Below are 22853 nucleotides of genomic sequence, written 5' to 3' on the forward strand. Positions count from 1 at the left end.
GTGCATCCTAGTTGTCCAGCGTTGGGATTAAGACACATTTTTGGAAACAAAATGATGCCCGACGCAGTATCTCACTGGACCTGACATTCCAACAGGGACTATTTTGCATGACCGCAATAAAGATGTATGAGGACACATCTGTATCCCGACTCAATATGATTTACAGAATGCATTACATTATATAAATTTCAGTACAAAAAGTTATACTTTGAACAACTGCAGTGCCATCTTGTGTATACTAAAGGGTACTGCAGATTGTGGTTAAAATTCTAATATTATATATTAAAGTACCTGGAATATGAAAAGGAAAAGAAATGCTTTCTATTTAACTCAAGTTTTTTGTGTGTGTAGCTTTCTATGAGGTATGGACTAATGAGTTCATGAGTATGGACTAATGTCTAACTGATTTTGATTTAGAAAGTCATGTTTTAGCATAATGTGCACTAATCTGGAATAATTAGAAGGCTGTACGACACACCGGGTGACATTTACAAAGCTACAACAAAAGAAACTGTGCAAAAATTGTATTGGTTTTTATTTGCGAAACTGCACCAGGAAAGCTACAGGTTGTTACTGACATTATTGCACAGTTACCTTGTGTACATACTATATAAATGTCTCCCAATGTGTTTTATTGACTATGTTAGTCAATGTCTAATCACCTTTACACGCAACACCTGGCTCGTCCTTAGCAGCAATGATAACATGACTTATGCTAATAAATGACTTGTGCACATGTTAGCAAGCAGGCTGAAAGAACATGTCATTATCATGGTTCTAATCCTTTATCAATGGTGACAGTACTGAGCAACCTCATACACATAATGCTGCATGCATCTCTTTGACAGAATTATTTTCATACAGAATCTTCCAATAATTTGGAAATAAAATGAATGATTTGCAAACTATAATATGTTTCAGTGGCTATAAGGTTGCTCAAAACTGTAGACAAGATTTAACAATGGGTACCATGCTATGATGTCACCAACCAAATATCACATGCATGCAAATTAAGAATGCATCCAGCAAGAGGAGATCACATGGATCCTACAGTCTGCTGTCTTTGATCTCTAGGATCCAACCTCTCACCTCCCTCTGTGACTAAGTCTCCATTACCAACATTGTCCCCGCAGCAGCAGTCACCTATACCAGTTAAGCAAAGGAGGAAAGGTTAGACACAGTTGAGAGAAACCCACAAGAAAGAAAGCATTTGGCAGCACAAATATATTCACACTTTCACTATGATGATGGTGACACTGGGGGTTATTCAGACCTGATCGCACAGCTGCAAATTCGCAGGCAACGACTGCTCATGTGTACGGCTCGTAGTACGCATGCTCAAGGCCATCCTGCGATAAAATCCTGCTACTTTTTTTATTGCTGCCTGTATGCAAGTTGATTGACAGAAAGCCTGCGTTTGGGCGTGGTAACCGCCCGTTTACTGGTAGTGTCATGGAAAAAAGGAAGGCGTGCCCAGGCGTTTAAAGGCGTGAAGTCATGTGACGTTAGCTCCGGCTCCAATCAGCCTGTTTCTATTGCACTAAAAAAGTAATGCTGGCCACACATCAGACCAACTTTCCTCCAACCATCCAACTAGTTGGTTGGTTGGACTGAAAATCTGGTACTGTATGGGGGCAAATGCCAATAAGCAATGTGTTCACAAACTCAGGAGAATGGACAAAAACATTCAGTGAAATTGTTTAAATCAAATAGGTCCTACTACAGTACATTGTCTGAGTGACAGTTGTTGTCCATTTTCCGATTTGGGAAACAAATTACTTAATTACAAATTACATTTGCTCCTATCCAGTACCAGGTTTTTATTCCATCCAACCAACTAGTTGGTTGGTTGGAGGAAAGTTGGTCTGATGTGTGGCCAGCATAAGTCCCGGCCAACTCGAGTTGCAAATAGATCTGCAGCGTAATTTTCACAAGCCTTGCGCAGCAATTTGCAGGCTTGCACAGGGCAGGATTTCACTCTGGCTGGGCGGCGATTACCTGATCACAGGGCTCTGCAAATTAGCAGCTGTGTAATCAGGTCTGAATAATCCCCACTATTGTAAAGACTTAAACAATTCTCAAAGACAACGATCTCGATCTCCTATTAAAGGAAGCTTTGCAATATCTCCTATACTGTTTAATTACCTGCTGGGATTGGCTTGCTGAAGGGTATATACCTAATTTATAATATGGTAGCAAAGCTAGTATTGTCTAGTTATTGTCATGTTATTTATCTAAATGTGCAAGGTTGTCTCTTTAGATAAACACATTGTAGTTTTTACTTTCATATTTATTTTACTTCGCTTCAGTTTTGCCGTAAATGAGGTCATATTATTGCATCGCCCTATTAGTGAATATATTTTGCTGTTTTCATATGTTAAATAAGCAAAAAAGCAGAAATAAGAAAATAATTGATTAAACAAGCAAAAGCAGGAAGAATATGCAATATTAAAACATCTTAATAATTTGTAAAAAATATAGTAATTGCAAGATTGAAAAAGCAAGAGACCACAGCAGCCCCTCTGCAGCATATGTTGGAATGGATCCCATATCAACCAGGCTCACATATGTCACCACAATATTTGTGCTGCTTCACCACTGACAACCAGGATATAAAGATATAATACATATAATTAAAAAGAGATAAACAGTTCACAATTAATACATATATTTCAACAAAATGGTGTAAACTTGGATAATTTGACATAACTAAGCAGAAAACACCAGGAATCTTTTTCATAATCTCTCCTATTTCTTTCCAGTTTTTCACTCTTTAAATAAATAAATAAATATATATATATATATATATATATATATATGTATTTATATATAAGTACATTTGATGTCTGCTAGTAATTTTTTAACACAATATAATAAACTATATAAAGTAGCAAGATATTCAAGCATTAGTTCAGAAGAATATAAGGCTGAATCAATAAAATGCGAGATTCGGTGATGTGCAGTATTCACAGGAGAGAGAATAGAATTTTAAGATGTCCAATTAGGAATAAAAGTTGCTAGTTATGACACAGCTGTAAATCAACACTTGGATACAAACACTAAGCAATAAAATCCTAATAAGATAATACATGTTTCCCATACAAACACTATAATGTATATTTACTAAGTATCGGGTTGTAAAAGTTAGTGCTTCTAATTGTGTTTGTGCCCAAAATGTAAGCGTAATACTTTTAAAACCAAGTCTTCTTTATGCATAAACACAATCAGAAACACTGGCTTTTAGTTCCCAACCCTTATTAAATAAAATTTTAGCACTTAGTTAAAGTCACTGCATTCCCCCAGGACCACAGCTGGACGGATTTGTTAGATTGCAGCGCTCAGCGCCTGTCTCCGCATACACTGCTTAGTGTAAGACTTACAGTCTTCCTTTTCCCCCTTGCAGCCAACGTAGTTAAGCGTCACCCTGAGTGACAGGTCGCTTAAGCGAATAGCAGGGCAGAGACCCCTGACCCTGCTGGCAGCGTTACCTTTTCCTGTGAGGAAGTCCCCGCGTTAGAGTGTGCCTCAGATCGTGTGTGACTCCGTCCATGCTGTTTGTAGCTCCACGTGCACCGGAGCGCATAGGAGCAAGTCCCCGCTGTAAACCCGTTACCAGCGTGACCTTTTGCACAGGGAGATCAGTCATCATTGGCAGCAGCGAGACTGGGAGAGATACCGCAGCGTAAACCAGCAGACTGTCATTTACCCTGCACGCGCCAAAACGCTACAGCTAAGTAACAACCAGAGACTGTCGTTACCAAATGTACAAGTTGTATTACTGCTTGAAGTTAACTAATGAAGTACTGTTGTAACCTACAAGCCTGCCACTTGAATAAACCCTTCAAACTGGTTATATCTTCTAAGTGTGAGGTCTAACAACCACACTGCACGTACTTATATACACTCTGCCAATAGGTTATGGGCCCAGCACGTCACGTGCGCGAAGATTAACCCCCTGAAGACAAAGTGCTAGCGCAGTACATAAAAGAACACAAAGGAATTATTTCTAAATTGCCATTTGTGGAAGAGTTAACGAGAATGCACAGTACAGGGCATAGCATGAACTTTCCAAAGCTCAAAGGCTCAGAGAATTACACTACATGGAAGTTCGCTATGGAAATGCAGCTTAAGAGGGAGAAGCTATGGAAAGTCACAATAGCCCCAGGAGAAAGTCCAAACCCAGAAGAGGTAGACAAGGCCATTGGCACAATAGGCCTGGCTGTGGAGCAGCATGTTTACTCTACTATCTGTGGGAAGGAGTCCGCTAAGGACATGTGGACAACTCTACAAGGTGCTTATGAAAATAAAGGCTTAATGAGAAGGATAAGTCTGAGACGCACACTGTATGGAACAAAATTGAATGCATGCAAGGACATGAACGATTATATTGATAAAATACTATCGATAGCTCAGCAATTGGCGTGTGTAGGAGCAAAAGTGGATGAGGAAGAAGTAGCAATGGTAATGCTGCAGAATTTGACAGAGGAATTTGACTTTCTGGTTGTCGCACTAGAGTCAAATGAGACCAAGCTTACAACTGAAGTTGTGAGAGCCAAACTACTACAGTTCCAAGAGAGAATCCACAAGGATGCCATAGCTGAAGGTTCTGCCTTAGTAGCAAAGGGTGCGAAACCCAAGAAATGCACATTCAAATGTTATGTGTGCCACAAAGTAGGGCACAAGGCTTCAGAATGCAGGCTGAAGAACACTAGTGGCATGCACAAGCTGCATGATAAAAAGAACGAGTCAGCACTGAATGTAACAGACAAGCCAAGGAGGGATCTCTGGTACATGGACTCGGGAGCCTCTAGACACTTCAGCTGCAACAAGGAGTGGTTCAATTCTTTAACACAGTGTAACCCCACAACAGTTACCGGGATTGGTGAAAAGATCCTTACTGCTTCAAGTGTTGGGACAATCACAGTGAGACTAAGAATTGAGGGACAGACAGTAGTCACAGATATCCAAGACGTCCTGTATGTACCAGAATTGGGAAGTAACCTCATCGCTATCAGCGTACTCGAGGCAAAAGGCTACAGAGTCCAGTTTGCAAAGGGCAAGTGCATGGTGCATAATGAAAGAGGGACTGTAATTGCTTCAGCAACCCGATGCAACCAACTATACGTCCTAGACACAGATGAATGTGTAGCTTTGGCAGCCTCTGCTGAAAATGAGTCCATGGAGCTCTGGCACAGACCTTTGGGACACTTAGGATATGATAATGTCCAGAAACTAGCTGATGGGATGGCAACAGGAATCACAGTGAAAGACACCGGAAGACCTGTGTGCGAGAGTTGCATAAAAGGCAAGCAGACCCGCAACCCATTTCCCAAGTCAGCAGGCAGAGCAGAAACGCAATTAGCTCTGGTACACACAGATGTGTGCGGACCAATGGAAGAGGAGTCAACCAGTGGTTACAAATACTTCATGACTCTCATCGATGACGCCACAAGAATGACACACGTATACTTCATAAAGAAGAAAAGTGAGGTGGTCAAGAAAATTGTGGAGTACAAGAACCTAGTGGAAACTCAGACGGGCCTAAAACTAAAGGTCCTGAGATCCGACAATGGGGGAGAGTACGAAAATGAAGTACTAACCGACTTCCTAAAAAGGCATGGCATAAAGCATCAGCTGACGATGGCCTACACGCCTGAACAGAATGGCGTAAGTGAAAGGGCGAACAGAACAATCGTTGAAAGAGCACGAGCGATGGTGAACGATGCTGGCCTGGAGAAGAGTTTTTGGGCAGAAGCTGTATCTACTGCAGTATACCTGAAAAACAGAACACCTACAGTGGCCGTGAAGGGAAAAACCCCCTTAGAGGCCTGGTCTGGGAAGAAGCCAGACATCAGTCACCTCCGTGTCTTTGGGAGCAGAGCTTATGCACATATACCAAAGGAGAAAAGGAAGAAACTTGACCCAAAATCAAGACAGTGCATATTGCTAGGCTATTGTGAGGAGAGCAAAGGGTACAGGCTCTGGGATGCAGAGAACAGACGTCTCCTGAAATCAAGAGATGTGATATTTCAAGAAACAGCATCACCCACAAAAGCAAAAGAGCAAGAAAAGCAAGCACTAGTAGAGGTATGTGAAATAGAAAGCATACCTGCAACAGAAAATACTGAAGAAGGAAGCGAACCAACTAAAAGAGCTTCTGTGAGAAGAAACAAGGGCATACCAGCCAGAAGATATGAGGAAGAATATGCGAATATTGCTTTCAGTGAACCTCAGAGTATTCAAGAAGCGAAAGCGTGCAGTGATTGGGCGAAATGGAAATCTGCAATTGACACAGAGTTATCAGCACTGAGAGAGAACGATACTTGGACCATAGTAAATAGGCCAAGCAACCGCAAGACAGTCAAGAACAAGTGGGTCTTCTGCAAGAAGTTAAATTCAGACGGAGAAGTTGCCCGTTACAAAGCCCGTCTTGTTGCTAAGGGATACACACAGAGATCCGGAATTGACTATGGGGAGATATACTCACCTGTTGCGAGGTATAACACTCTCAGATTAGTAATTGCAGTCGCCACTTTACAAGACTTACTGCTATACCAATTAGACTTCGATTCAGCGTTTCTAAATGGAGAACTACTTGAAGAGATCTATATGGAATCACCAGATCATTATGATGAGAATGAACTTCAGACAGAGAAAGTGTGTCTTCTGAAGAAATCCATATATGGCCTAAAGCAGAGTGGTCGTTGCTGGTACATAAAATTGGACACAGTACTGCTTGAAATGAATTTTATTAGATCAGAGACTGACCACTGCCTTTATCACAAAACTCTGGGAGAAAAGTTGTTCATCATAGCAGTCTATGTGGATGATATACTTATAGCAGGTCACGAAGATCACATCACAAGTGTGAGAGATCAACTGAAACAGAGATTCAAGTTGAAAGACTTAGGTCCAGCCAATCATCTGTTGGGCATGAGGATTGTTCAAAACTTGCAAAAGGGAACAGTCACAGTCGACCAACAAATGTACATCGAGGCAACAATCTTGAAGTATGGGATGGCAGACTCCAAGTCAGTGAATACACCAATTGACAAAAGCGTCAAGATTACAAAAAGTATGTCACCAACCACACAAGAAGAAATAGAGGAAATGCAAGATGTCCCTTACAAGAACGTGGTTGGAAGTCTTATGTATGCAAGCATTGGAACTCGTCCAGACATCACTCATGCAGTCAGTCGGGTGAGCCAATTTGCAATAAATCCTGGAAGACAACACTGGATCGCAGTGAAGAGGATTCTGAGATACCTAAAAGGTACAAGTTCCTTGAAATTAAAATTCGCCAAAACAAGCAATTCAAATTTGAAAGTCTTCTGCGATGCCGACTGGGGAGCAGATGAAGATGATCGTCGTTCCCACACCGGTTACCTGTTCACACTGGCCGGAGCAGCAGTTAGTTGGGCGAGTAGAAAACAACCGACCGTTGCTCTCTCAACAACCGAGGCCGAATACATGGCTCTTACAGAGACATCAAAAGAAGCACTCTGGATCAAAGAGACTTTGTGTGAGTTAGGTCTACTTTATGAAGAAGAGACTATCAGTATCGCATGTGATAACAGGGGAGCAATAGATCTTTCCTGTACTACCAAGCACCATGGAAGGTCAAAGCACATCGCGATAAGACATCACTTCATCAGAGAACTAGTGGAGAACAAGTCCATCGATGTTGAATACATTGCAAGTGAACAGAATGTCGCTGACATGCTTACTAAAGGACTGTCGAGAAACTTGCTTACTAAGTTCGTGAAGGACTGTGGACTTGTCTAAGTTCAAAAATGTTGATTTGAAGTTTTTGATGTTCTGAATGTCTTTTTTCTCTCTAACCATATTTTCGGTTACAGGTATTACAAAAGGACAAAGCATTGTATTGAGTTCTTTTATGTAGCCGAAGACAGCCTTAAGCGAGGGGGAGTGTTAGATTGCAGCGCTCAGCGCCTGTCTCCGCATACACTGCTTAGTGTAAGACTTACAGTCTTCCTTTTCCCCCTTGCAGCCAACGTAGTTAAGCGTCACCCTGAGTGACAGGTCGCTTAAGCGAATAGCAGGGCAGAGACCCCTGACCCTGCTGGCAGCGTTACCTTTTCCTGTGAGGAAGTCCCCGCGTTAGAGTGTGCCTCAGATCGTGTGTGACTCCGTCCATGCTGTTTGTAGCTCCACGTGCACCGGAGCGCATAGGAGCAAGTCCCCGCTGTAAACCCGTTACCAGCGTGACCTTTTGCACAGGGAGATCAGTCATCATTGGCAGCAGCGAGACTGGGAGAGATACCGCAGCGTAAACCAGCAGACTGTCATTTACCCTGCACGCGCCAAAACGCTACAGCTAAGTAACAACCAGAGACTGTCGTTACCAAATGTACAAGTTGTATTACTGCTTGAAGTTAACTAATGAAGTACTGTTGTAACCTACAAGCCTGCCACTTGAATAAACCCTTCAAACTGGTTATATCTTCTAAGTGTGAGGTCTAACAACCACACTGCACGTACTTATATACACTCTGCCAATAGGATTTTCATCAGGTAATGGGCAGAATATGAAAATAACTACACCAGCATCCATGTACTTAGTGTAGTGCACTGCAGCAAAGTAGTCCCAGTGTGTAAGTTCTCTTAATTGTATAGCATCAACACTTATGGAAACACATATACATATATATATACTGTAGCTATGAATACCATCTCAGGAAAACAGTTGTTGTCAGGAAAACAGTTTACTACTCTGTCTTCTGCAATGATAAATATTTATATTGACAAGACATTATACAAAATGTAGGAATCAAAGTTTCCGTCTTGTAGAAGAAATGAATAACTGATATAATTAAATGTCACAGTGATCTCTCATATTTGTAAACACATACCAGGAGCTCCAGGTTCTCCAGGTCGCCCATCTTGTCCTGCTTGTCCTGGGTCACCAGGAAGCCCGCGAGATCCAGGTGAGCCTGGATAACCAATACCTGGAAGACCAGGTTCACCACGACTTCCCTTTTGTCCATACTGCCCTGGGAAACCTTTCTCACCAGGATAACCAACTCCACCATCCCCCTGACATTGATAATAGAAAACAGTGGTAATACAAAACATTAACATGCATCATTTCATGGATCCAATTACCTTTGTAAAACCAAATTTTTTTTTGATATTGTGTGTAACTGACTAAAGGCCATCTTGTGTCCTTGTAAATTCCAGTTAGAGAAGTTTGCAAGGAGCATGGCCAGGGGGTCTTTGACCAATTTTAGCTTACATACATCGTTGATAAATCCCATCACCTTGTCCCAATTCGCATGCGATTTATCGCATGTAAAAATTCTCCCAGGGAGCTGGCGGGGAGTTTATGGGAAATGTATGTTATGTGCATCACATCCGACCTCTTACTCCGACCCATTGCGCACAGGACCGCCCATCGGGTCAATATGGATATCAAACACATTTGGCACGATTTTACCAGATTTGTCGCCCCGATCCATTGGAATTGGGAGAATAGAGGCCAAATCGCATTAGTTTATGGGGGCTTTAGGTATCAGAAAGAAAGCAATCATCTAAAGCAATGTCATGTACATATACTTGTATTCAGTCACGTGAGGTTCCAATGACTCTGTCCGTTCTCTGCTTACGGCCCATCACACGGCATGACTGGCAAAGGTATTTTAAAAATCTTTAGCTCTAATGTGTTAAGCTGGCCATACATCTAGAGATTAAGGGGGAAATTTACTAAAGGAAATTTGTAAAAAAAATAGGCGTATTTGTATCCAGAAATACACTCATTTTTGACACGTATTTTCGGGATAGTAAATGTCAAAAATAAGTGTATTTCTGGATACAAATACACCTATTTTTTACAAATTTCCTTTAGTAAATTTCCCCCTAATTGTCAGATCTGGCTGGTTGGAAAAAGAATCTGGTAATATCTGAATTACCGTTTTTAGTAGTTTTCCAGCATTTCAAAGCAAACGGTCAACTGTCATTTGCTCTCATCCATTACCAGGTTTTTGTTGCAACCAGCCAAATCAGACAATAAATCTGTAGATGTATGGCCAGCTTTAAACACATTCCTACACATATTAAACTGTTTTACTACTTCCCAAAAATAGGACATGGCTGAAGCGGTGAACAAAATATGATTAGATAATAAAGTATGCGTAAACACCTAGGTAGTTGGGTAGCTTCACAAATGTCAGCCAGTGGTGTAGAACATAGGCTGACTTCAAACCAGAGAAGATTTACTATATTTGGATAGTACAGAAGATATTGTACAGAATAAAATCTGCAGTGCAAACAGTGCAGGAAAAACTTACAGATGGCCCTTTACGCCCGGGCCGCCCCAGAAGTCCATCTCTTCCTGGGCTTCCTGGAAATCCTGGGGCACCTCTAGGTCCAACGGATCCAGGGTCTCCGCGGGCTCCTCGCCCTGATGGGAAGAATGATTCTCCTTTTTCCCCTTTTGGTCCTGGAAAACCGGGTTGTCCAGAGAAGCCCTAGCATGAAGAAAAATTTGTGGAAACAACAAAACTTTACTCAAAGCTTGTTGTAGTCTATGGCTGAATCAGTAAAATAATATGTCTGTTTAAACTTTTTTTCCCTATCTGACTGACAAAGAACTTGGGGCCTTATTCTGATCGGTGCGGCCCGATCAGAATATGCGGCCGCAACCGTGCAGGCGAATCCCCGCCTTCCATACGGATCGCCACCTGCCGTCCGTACGCGGATATGTGGCGATCCGCATGAAATTGGACGGGGATACGCCTCCTCCGTCTTGGGAGCAGCCCCTGCATTCGATGGTCGCCGAACATCGAATGCAGGGCCGCACGCTCCACCAGGTCCCGCAACACAAGACCACACGGACACTTGTCCGTGTGAAATCATGTATGGGGGCGGGCAGCTGACATCCGGCGATGTCAGATGCCCGCCCCGTACCCACGCGTCACGGCCTCATTACCATGCATACGCCCCGCGTTTGCATGGGAACGCCCATGAAACGCGGGGCGTATGCATAGGGTAATGAGGCTAAGTAGCCCCTCACGCCCCTCTACGCCCCCTGTGCGGCGTATAAAGAATCCGTGCGGCGAAATCGCCTGCACATGCGCAGAGTGACCTCTGCACATGCGCAGACGATCAACATCGGCGGGACGAACGCATGCGGAGAAATCCGCACCGATCAGAATAAGGCCCTTGGTTTGAGGTATCTGCCCTAGCAAATGGCAATGTAACTTCTAAATACCAACAATAGAACAATATGACAAGTATCTTGTAACACGTATTATCATACAATTCTGGAAGAAGAGATATAAGGAATGACTCAATAACCATAATGGTCATGGCGCATTGTTTACCAAGGTATATATTGAAATTCATGCAATTATAGTACAGTACAATGGTCACAAAGCAGTAATGGGTGTAACGTCTATGGCAGTGATAGCTAACCTGGACACTCCAGCTGTTTTTTAACTACACATACCAGCAAGCCCTGCATCTGTTTTAGCATGACCAAACAGTAGAACTGTCCTGCTGAGAGCGGTGGTCGGCCACGGTGGAAGGCGGAGCGGCAGGTAGGGTGGAAGCCAGGAAAGAGCTCTCTGGCTGTCTGTGTGAGGACGCTTAGTGACCCGCCCCATGGGCGATTCATGGGGCGGGTCACTGAGCGTCCTCACACAGACAGCCGAGGAGAGAAGTCTGCATCCATATATTTTTAATGGCTGTTGCTGCAGATGGGACTGTCATTCCTTAGTACATCCCCTGCAGACTCCTGGTGTGGCATCTGACAGCCTCCGTGACCCTGCGCCCCTGTGGCGCCTGCTCCCCCCCACCACCGCTGGGGCTGCGGAGCGGTAGCTACGCCACTGACCATAAGGAAAACATACAAAATGTAGAACAAGCAGCACTATGGGCCCGATTCACACCTGATCACTGCTGTGTGAATTCGCGATTGGGTGATTATCGATATGCTACGTATGTGTATGGGCTGAAAATGTGAGTGCGCGACACCTGCTAGTGAAGAAATCCTGCTTCTTTTTTCCTTTGTTAGCTGTTTGCAAGGTGATTGACAGGAAGCTGGTGTTGGGGTGGTAACCAGTCATTCAATGGGATCACAGGCTTGCTAGAAGAAATGCTATGGATGTCTAGAAAATGTAGGCGTGCCTGTTTTAGGGGAGGGTGTGTGACTTCAGCTCCGGGCGGGTGAGCCAGTATTCATCACAGTCACCGATTAAGTCCCTGGCTACTCTGAACTTGTGATGACTGGTGACCAGTGGAGAAATCATTGGAAGTTGAGCATCTAGCAAATGGATTTTGACATATTCGCTCAGTTGTTAGCCATACACATCTATTCGTACAGCGTACACATTAATTCACAAGTTGGAATTTCAGTAGTAAAAGATTTCACCAAATATAATCTGTTACACTAATTTAGACAGTAGACCGTCTTGCCACAAAGTTAATGTCTACAAGTAATATTTTCACACTCTGTATAGTTGCTTACAGAAGGTCCAGGTAAGCCGTCTGATCCTCTTCTGCCTGGTTCACCAGGTTGTCCTTGCAGCCCAGAATAACCACTACTGCCTGGTATACCCGGTGGCCCTGGAGGTCCAACTCTACCGGTGCCACCACCCTCGCAAGCACAGTCACCAGAGTCACCTAAAATGCAGATTTATTGCACATTTATATATATATATTATCTCCATAATTACAATACAGTATACGTAACCTTGAGAAAAAAAAGAAAGAGTCACCTTGATATCCTTTGGAACCAAACCTTCCTGGAGGCCCTTGTGCTCCGTTTTGTCCTGGGTCTCCAGGTTCTCCATCTTGAAGACTACCAAAGGGAAAACCTGGGCATTTTAAAGAATGAAATTGAATATACATACTGTATACAAACTTCCTTACAAATGTTACAGTCTGGCTGCTCAACCAATGGTCTCTTCCTTTAATGTACAAAAGGGGTATGAAAGATAGTACTCTTTCTTCCCATTGCATTTAAAGAAGTAAACTAAAGTGACTCCACAGGGGTATCTTTTTTCATAATCTTTTTTTTTCCTATAGAAAATATGCCTATCGGCCCTCATTCTGGTTGGCTCTCTAAGCAGCATTAGTTTGCGGCCTTGTAAGCCTTGTAACACCGCCTGTCATGTGGATGAACACCCGCCCCCGCTAATCGTCGATTTTCCCTGCAGCGTGCAAATCGATGTTTTGCATAAACATCCATTCGCTGCCTTGCGTGGGTGCCCCAAATCATTCGATGGTCGCCAACAATCAAATGATTTTTGAAGAACTCACTAATCTAAATCACTCTCCAGTGGCTTAAATTAGCGGCGCCCTGCTCCGTGAACAGGGCGGGCATCTGACATGCGGTGACATCAGCTGCCCACCCACGAAAGCCTGGTAGCCACATCTGTTCACATGGGGATGCCCAGCGCACCCAGCGTTGCCTCCTGTACGCCTCCCCCTGAGCGCCACGGAGACTATTCTCCAAGGGCTCCCGCAGTGAAGACCTGCACATGCTCATAAGCGATCATGTGCAGGTAGTAAACATCGGTCACTGTTTTGAATTTGCAATGTAGCGAGCAGACCAGAATGAGGGTCATCAGTTGCAATGGCTGCCACTCTGTGTGCACAGAAGTTTATGCATATATTCACCCATATGCAGAGGTTGTGCATCTCTGCACCTTGAATGCCCCTGTACCAGCCAGTTACCAACTATCCCATCATGCCTTGCCACAGTTTTGCTATTAGGGAATGCTAAAACTATGGCAAAGCATACTGGGATGTGTAGTTTCACAACAGCTGGAGGGCCACAGTTTGGCCATGCCTGCTGTAGAGCATGTGCACTACACGAACAAGCACCCTACAGAACACAATTGTTGGCAGCTCTGCAATAGTCCTTTAACTCAGAACATGCCAGCAACTTAAGGTCCCCTAAAAATACATATAGGCCCTCCTTTTGGTTGATTCGGTCCCCGGTATGTTCACACTGGGGACCAATGTTTATTTCCTGTGCATGAGCATATTCGCAGGACTTGCATAGGTCTCCCTGTCACTCGCACAGGGGGAAGCAGGATGGAGACAGGCAAAGGGTGTATGCTGCGTTTCCTGGGCATACCCACCAAAATGCTGGGTGTAATAATGCAAGTGCGAGCGGGCACTTGGCTTTTGGGGGTGTCAACCACCCGCACAGTTCTCGGACCAGGACGCCGCAAGTCTAGATTTGGGAGCACTATAGAAATAATTCGATGGTTGGCGACCATTAAATGATTTCAGGTTCGAAAGCTACCCTGTGGGTAGATGCTTATGCAAAACATCCATTCACAGTGCGGCAAGGATATTCGCTAGGTGGCGGGGATGGACATTCGCATGTCGGACGGGTGGCCTTTGAAGGCTCGCTAAGCAGTGAACTACCGCTGCTTTGAGAGTCAACCAGAATGACCCCCATAGTGCAAGAACTGCTTTATATATCTTATTGTCAATCATATTATGGGTACAGAACATGTTTGATAAAGAATACATACATTATTTGTCACATTAGTGTGATGCCATGAACACACTTGTTTGTTTCTAAACTTGCACATGCACAGAGTAATCAACAGCTGCTGGGAGGGATCCTATCTCACTGTGGAAAGGAGCCCACAGGCTTCTACGGGGTAACGCCAGCTTCTTCCACACCAAAGCTAGGCTTTGCCGGGCCTAATATATTTGGTAAAATGGGCAGAATTTACTCTTTAGTACATTCCACCCACAGGGAATGAAGCGGCAAAGGAAGTCATTTGGGGGGGCATACTTCAAAGGAAGTTTGCACAAAAAATATGCATATATTTAACCCTATGGAGCATCTGCGTTTGCATCTGTATTACTATTGGTTAGCACCATCATTGACTGCTTGCACCTAGTCTATACTAGCTGCAACAACAAAAAAGCCCTATACAGCCCACATTTGCAAAACTATGCCCTTACTTAACTTTATTACAATACTGCAGGTATGCACTGGCACAAACCAGGTAAGACTTTTTGGTTGTAAGTAGTAGCATATACAGTGCTGTGAAGCTCAGCTCTGAATCAGACCGCTTCTCATTGATCACTTTATACTAGCAAATCATACTAACAAATACTAACATCTATCCACTGTTTCAACTAATATTCCCACTTTACAATATTTTTTAACCACTTGCATGAAAAGTCACAACCCCCCCCAAGCTGTATATCAGTGGTTCCCAAACTATGGGCCCTAATTCTGTCTGCAGATGAAAAATGTGCAGAGAGAATTAGATTTGGGTGAGTTATTTTGTTTCTGTGCAGGGTAAATACTGACTGCTTTATTTTTACACTGAAATATAGATCTCACTTTGAAGTAAAACCCCACCCAAATCTATCTATCTCTGCACAAGTTACATCTGCCCCACCTGCAGTGCACATGGTTTTGTCCATCTAAGAAGGATTTTGTCAGAAAGAGTGAACTAGAATAAGGCCCTATGTGCCGTGACTCCCTGGGGTGCCTCAGGACACTTGCAGGGGTGCCATGGTTGGTGGTCTAGGACTAATTCAAATTATTTATGATCAATTATTTAAGAACAAAACCAGTGCTGGTGGCTGTCAATCATAAAATACGTGTAAAATCAGAAGCAAATCCTGCCCTTTAACACATAACTGAACCTTAGAAGCACATATAAACACAATCTACTTATTTGTATATAAATATTTTTGAGCCATGGGGTGCCTTGGAAAAATTCTGATACTCTAGGGTGCCGCGATTCGAAAAAGATTGGGAACCCCTGCTGTATATTTTCAGACATGGCTGCAAATGATGCGGCCAGTTAGAAATGTAGAGTGGGGGGGGGGCTGTCACAAGATAATCTACTAGCAGCAGCCAACCACAGATTAATATACCGGCCACTTTGCATCCCCACCCGACTACAGTGTCTGGTGATCATTACTCACTAGTCAGCCCATCAGGACCCCACATCAAGCTGCAGAGAGGAGCAGAGGTAATGTAAATTAACCCCTCTCAGCCCCCCAGTGTGTACCTGGTGATTGCTCAAGTGAGCAGACAGTGGGGAAATAAAGATTGCGATAGTCGTAATATGATGATGATCAGTGTTTCAATATTTTACAAAAGTAAAAAAAAAAATGTTGTTAATAAATAGTTTCTGATAAGTTGTAAATAGATTTTTTTCTTGACTTTTAAGCATAAAAAACTATTGCCAGTTAAGGTTGGCAAATGAGCAGATTACTGGCAACAAAAAAAGTGAACATTTTGGCAAACTGGATACAAATTATGCATCCTATCTAGGAGTGTTTTACCTTCCCTGACATTTATACACACACACACACAGTATGTAGGTTCTTTATATATATGAAGACAGATTGTTGTGCTTCTTGCCTTTTCCAAATACATCTAAAAAGAAACAGAAGGTTACCAGAAGGTCCAGGTAGTCCGATGGAGCCAGGTGGCCCTGGAAGACCAGCATTGCCTGGAAGTCCTTTTGGTCCATATACTGTTCTTCCATTATCTCCCCTGTCCCCCTTAGATCCCAGAATTCCTGGAAATCCTGGCGTACCCGGAAAACCTGCCAAATGTATAATGACACATTTACATGTTGTTTGCAATATGGTTATACAAGATACAGTATGTTAATAAACTTCATTCAAATGTAAATACATGCTGACCACAGGGGGCCCTAGATAGAGGGGGGTCCAGTAATAATGACCCCCTAAACCCCCCCTTAATCTGGCTCTGTATGCATGAGAACTGAAGAAAATATTCATAACTTTGGAGGTAAATCCACAATCAGCTAATAATGCTATCCAAAACGTAATCGTCAGTAGCGTGTATTCGTACCAGGCTATAGAAAGCCTAGGTTAGGTGTGGCTCACAAGCCAGCCCTAGTCTGGATATTAGCACTGTACCTGACAGGTGAGTGCATTTCACTGCAGTATACTATAGAGGTGCGTTAAACAAATACGCTAGTGTCTGAAAATGAAGAGATTGGGGTCATGTAATGCAAGCTTAAATGTATGATCAATGTATAATACAATCTCCAAGCTTTTATTTGCTAGATACTGTACATACACATTTGCAATACTAATGATACAGGCCACAACAAATATCTGTTTTGTATTCGATTCAGCCCTCGGACCCTTATAAGTATCATGGATTTTGACAGGCATATCTTCATCTCTAAAAGTCCTTGCCAAATCATGTGGGACACCAGGCCTCCTGTAAACTATACTCTTGAAACTTAGTATAACTAATGGGGTCTAATCCAAAACTTGATTTTCAGTCTTTGCTTAGATGATACAACACAGTTCCTCAAGCTATAGTACATGTGCCCAACATCAGTACTTTAAACAATTGGTACATATCCTTATGTGCAAAAGTCTCCACATATGCCACTGAAGAAAGAAAATTTCTTACCTCTTCCAAATGCTGGTAACCCTGGTGAACCAGGACGACCAGGTGGACCACTGGGTCCATCATCACCTGGCATACCTTGAAATCCTGGAGGACCTGGATCACCTGGTGGGCCTAGAATACAAAAAAGTGTCAGTTGTCAACAGAAAACTCTCCATAATCAATGCAGTTAAATTATAATTAAGATGCAAAGGTGGCCAATCAAGAGGAATTGATGGATATTGCCATGCACAAAGCCAAATGGCTTTATCACTAAGGGGGTATTCAATCCTGGATGAAATTTGGGGGGGATTCGGTTTGCCTATTCAATCCCACTGGTGATTTTTTGTCTGGGTGAAAAATCCAGAATTGGAGAAAAGTGTATCTATCAGTGACATTTCTGCGAATTCACATGGTTTCGGCAAATTCGCGGCCATTTTCACCCATTTCTGCAGCCGTTTTCTCCATGCCATTCCGCCCCCCAAAAAAGTGAAAAAGGCATGGTAGAAACTGTACTAAAAAACAGGCGAAAATGCCTGTGATTGAATACAGAAAACGCAAATCTCGGTCTGTTTTTTTAGCATTAACATTTACATTCGACCTATTCAATCCAAGTGGTAATTTTCCGACTGTCAGAAAAATTGGCAAGGTTGGAAAACATGTGGATTGGCAAATTACTCGCCGATCCACATGTTTTATTTGAATATGCTGCCGTTTTCGACTATTTTCCAGACCAGCATTGACAAAAAAGCCTGGCGAAAACAGCCGCATTGAATTGGTATGTCAGAATTTTTCGACTACCCGAAAAATCTGGACAACATTGAATAGCCCCTAACTAAGGGCCTTATTCTGATCGGTGTGGCCGGATCTGAATATGCGGCCAGGACCGTGCGTGCGAAACCCCGCCTTCCATACGGATCGTCAACTCCGTCCGTATGCGGTAAGAAGCTGGCCGAACGGACCGCACGTGTATTTTTCATGGAATACGCCTCCTCCATCTCAGGGAACCTTCCCCATCATTCGATGGTCGCAGACCATCGAATGCAGGACCGAGTGGTCCACCAGCTCTCGCAACCTCAGACCACACGGGCATTTTTCCGTGCAAAAGCAGGGATCTGGGCGGGCAGCTGACATCCGGCGATGTCATATGTCCGCCCCCTACACGTGCGTCACGACTGCATTACCATGCATGGGAACGCCCATGAAACGCGGGGCGTATGCAAATGGTAATGAGCCCAAATAGCCCTTCACGCCCCTCTCCACCGGCCGTACGCCCCGCTCGCACATGCGCAGAGACGCCTCTGCACATGCGCAGACACAAAACATCGGCGGCACGAACGCACGCGGATATTACCGCACCAACCAGAATAAGGGCCTACTGTAAGTCCTGCTAATGCAGTCAGAAGATATGGCAAACACAGGCCAAGAGTTCTCATCTTACAGCCAGATTTTTCATTGTGCCTAATATTCAGCCCAATGATTTTGATGGGAATATCATAAGGCCCATGTAGGTTTTTATAAAGCTGAAATGTATATGGGGTTTATTTACGAAGATGGAAGTTTTATTGAAATTTTATTTATTGAAATATTGGGGGCATTTTCCTGGCATCAACTTAAAGACATTTACAACACTTATGAAATGACCAGCCTATATACAGGTCTTCACAAATCTTTGCTGCAGTCATGCCAAACAGCCCATCTTGGCATGCCAGGTCTCTTGAGAATGTAATGCCACGAGGACACACCAGGAGACTGTGCTGATTTATTTTCATATATGACACATGTATATATGTTTGTGATTGAGTCTTTCAGGGGTATCCAATTTCACGCCCACCCCCAAAAAAAAAACATTGGGTTTCCCAATGTTTCTGCAAAATTTATTTATGGAATATCCAATTTGGTAGCCTGAAGAAAAACATTCAGTGGAACCTGTGTCTTCGCTGCTTTCAGGGATTTGCCTGAGGCACGTGAAAAAAACCTCAGACAAGCTGGCTTATCCGGGCTAATTGGATAGTCCCAGACTGTCGCAGTACTTGGATACCCCTCTGAATCTGTACACAAAGTGCAACATTTTGCACAGTCTCATCGTGCATCCTAGACCCAAATATGTCTGACATTAGCAGACCTACATGGGACATGGTGGCACACTCATGCCAGACATCACAAGTTGTATGGCATATTGCAGCTAGATGTACTACATTAGACACATCCAGCAGGAGTGAGAAGTGAAAATACCTGTAGTACTATACAAAAAGCGGATGTAGGTTTCTTGTACTAACTGCACCAGGGCTTGGTGACAAGATGGGAAATGCTGGACAGTTGGGTATCTCATAGGATGTGCAGCTGGTCATCATTGCGTGCTGGGTAGCAAAATGTGACATACTTATGTATATATGGGGTCTACATCCAGTACCTCCAGATTCTGGGGGCCTGTTCCGCCGTCTCTTGATTTGGATGTCTTACTATGATGCTATTATGCCCGCCAGTCCAATGCTGAGAGGGATGTTTCTCTGTTGTAAGCTGGGTAGTTTATACTGTATTATGTAGTGGAAGGTTATGGGAATATGTTATGGGCTAGAAGATTGGGACATAGGGCCAGATGTATCAAGCTTCAAAAGTGATACAATGGAGAGTGATAAACAGCCAGCCAATCATCTCCTAACTGCCATGTCACAGGCTGAGTTTGAAAAATGACAGGTAGCAGCTGGTTGCTTATCACTCTCCACGTTATCACTTTTTGAAGCTTGATACATCTGGCCCTAACATTCTACACAGAGGACTAGATGGCTCTATCCACGCCAATACTGTAGACCATGCAGAGCTAATAACTCAAATACTGTACAAATGGCTAGGGCAGCCAACAACCACTACGTATGAACTGTCAAGAAGATTTTGTATTGTTAGACATTGTCATATTTATGAAGTGAAAAGGATTTAGCAACACCTGCGATGAGTAATAAAGTCTTTCAAATGTTGGCTGTCAACCTCAAACTCTTCATCTCCTGGTTAAATGACTTAAGGTTATGGGTTATGTACCCTGGTAAATATGCAGGTGACATTTATGGTGAAATTATATGAGAAAATAATAGTTAATAGTTTCTCTTTGCACATCTAGACTAAGCATAACACAAAAATATTACCTGGAACTGCCAAATCACCGTTATTTATATAAACAGGAGCACCAGGAAAACCGACATTGCCTTGTTCCCCCTAAAACATAAGCAAAGCAAAATTAAATAAAGGTACTAATACTTCTATGGTGCTACCTTTTGGGCCCCCTTCAGATGCAGCAAGAACCCAAACTCAATACCTGTTGCCGGCAGCGCCAATGGACAGCAAAGCTTCTGGTCTGCTGCATGACATAGCAAAGAGTCTTTTCTGAGTACAGTGGGGCAGATCTATTAAGCCTTAACAAGAGATAAATGCATGGGTAATAAAGAGAGATAAATGTCCAGCCAATCAGCTCCTAACTACCATGTGTTTGAAAATAGTCAGTAAGGAGCTGATTGGCTGGATGTTTATCTCTCTTTATCACCCTTGCATTTATCTCTTGTTAAGGCATTGGGGCAGATTTATTAAGATTGGAGAAGAGATAAACTGGAGATAAAGCGGAGAAAAGGTAAAAGGAGATAAAGCACCAGCCAATCAGCTGTGTTTGAAAAAGACAGTTGGGAGTTGATTGGCTGGTGCTTTATCTCCTTTTACCTTTTCTCCGCTTTATCTCCAGTTTATCTCTTCTCCAAGCTTAAAAAATCTGCCCCTTAATCCATTATATTAATACATCTACCCCAGCGTGTGGTGCGGGGGCCTTTTTCCCACTGAGCCCATGTGGAACGCACACCCTACACCCATTGTAGATATGCCACTGCATTAGCTCCTCTGTATATACTGTACCACTCTCTGCTCATTTCACATTGCATAATCTGAAATACCAAAAGTTAGGCACCTGAAGAGACACGTGGATCTAATAAAAGACCTGTTTCAAAACGCCTATATAGTATTCAAGGAGGTTTGTAGTGATCGCTTTAGGTAAAATAATCAACTACACTTGTGTGAGTTTATGCATCACATAAAAATATTCAAAGTTAATGTGCACAAAAGTTAGACCCTGCTATAAAGCTGGCCACTCTTCTCTTTTTTGGTCTGTAAGTTTGGTACTTTTTGACACAATTGTCATCTATTTTGCATGTGTGGCCCGTTCTTGATGAAATGGTTTAGGGAGGATACAGTTCAGGCCTCCATTGCTATCTGTGTGTGAAACTGCCTATTTAAGAGTGGAGGTGAGATCCAGGCAGGCAGATACACATCGTGACCCAGTTTTGCAACTAAACAGACCGTGGACAATATGCACTAATACTAAAATGCGGTAAAAAAACCAGTTATCCGGGTTTTTACTGCATTTCCGTATGCTGTAAACCTCCTCCGCCTGGTCAACACTATGGGCTTCTATCCGCAGCGCTGTGTGAGGGAACCGTCACAGATCCCTCCCAGCATGCCACACAGACCCGGAAGTCCAGCAATGGAGCTGCAGGGGCAAACGCAGGATTTTCAGAAGGGGGTTTCCAGAGGGGCGGAGCAAAGCACGGAGATGGACACTTAGGTGATCCAGTATATGCCAGGTCAGTTAAAGTATTATAGATAGACCAAATGTATATAAATAATAATAATAATAATTAAAAAAAAAAAAAAATATATATATACACACACACACACACACATATATATATATATATAAATAAACATACATATATATACATACAGGGGCATCAACAGCAGTGTAGACCCCTGGGCATAGCAATGAATTGGGGCAGCTACCGATCCTCCAGCGGTAGGGGTGGGGGAAGCTTTGATGGTGGGAGATGGGGTGGGAGAAGGGGGCATTGGGCTGAATGAAGGGGCCCTGACACATAAATTCCAGGGTGGTAGAGGATGTTTAATATGCAGAGGAGGGGTGTATAGTGGAGTGCGCTTATTATTCATAATTTTCTGGTGGGAGGACAGCTTGCTTGACCGCAGATATCTCCAGTTCCTGGAAATAGATTTATTAGATTTTAATGGAATTAAAAACTAGATAATCCCACCTACCAAATGGTATTGGGGACTAGGGGATTAGAGTTCAGGAGGCAGAGCAATCTGCCAACGAGTATATAAAACTACATACCAGGTGTGTGGAGCTGGAGCAGTAACCAGCAGCTGGAAGGCTGATATCTCTGGTTCTGGGAACAGTAGAGACAAGCTACTAGTGTCTATCAAAGGGGGGATAGTCCCAGCTTTTGGAATATACCCTCAGAAAAACTCTAAATCAGACAGAACCTGAAATATCTGACTGGGAAGAGCAATTATCAGGCTTGGATGGGGACCACTGGTTTGTCAGATATCTCCGGTTCCCAAGGGCCGATTTTTAAAACTCTTGTACCAATGGAAAGAGGGGACTCTCAGCTTTAAGCTGAGGACCCATAGACTCCTG

At 43.2% G+C, this 22853-nt stretch overlaps 1 protein-coding gene across 5 annotated transcripts in view; it reads right to left on the reverse strand.

The window, feature by feature from the left end:
- COL4A6 (collagen type IV alpha 6 chain) overlaps positions 1 to 22853 on the reverse strand; it is a 279946-nt gene that overhangs the window by 38771 nt on the left and 218322 nt on the right. For 4 of the 5 annotated variants that reach the window (XM_083159360.1, XM_083159358.1, XM_083159359.1 and 1 more), the window contains 8 exons: positions 20527 to 20596; positions 17411 to 17521; positions 16413 to 16562; positions 12738 to 12836; positions 12488 to 12642; positions 10308 to 10487; positions 8874 to 9057; positions 1090 to 1143 (listed from right to left, as the gene is read on the reverse strand). In XM_083159360.1, coding sequence (XP_083015486.1) covers positions 1090 to 1143; positions 8874 to 9057; positions 10308 to 10487; positions 12488 to 12642; positions 12738 to 12836; positions 16413 to 16562; positions 17411 to 17521; positions 20527 to 20596 — 1003 coding nt within the window. The remainder of the gene's footprint in view (positions 1 to 1089; positions 1144 to 8873; positions 9058 to 10307; positions 10488 to 12487; positions 12643 to 12737; positions 12837 to 16412; positions 16563 to 17410; positions 17522 to 20526; positions 20597 to 22853) is intronic. The other variant, XM_083159361.1, reaches the window with a different exon arrangement.

Source organism: Crinia signifera, chromosome 9, assembly GCF_055691185.1.
Source record: "Crinia signifera chromosome 9, ASM5569118v1, whole genome shotgun sequence".
Lineage (NCBI taxonomy): Eukaryota > Metazoa > Chordata > Amphibia > Anura > Myobatrachidae > Crinia > Crinia signifera.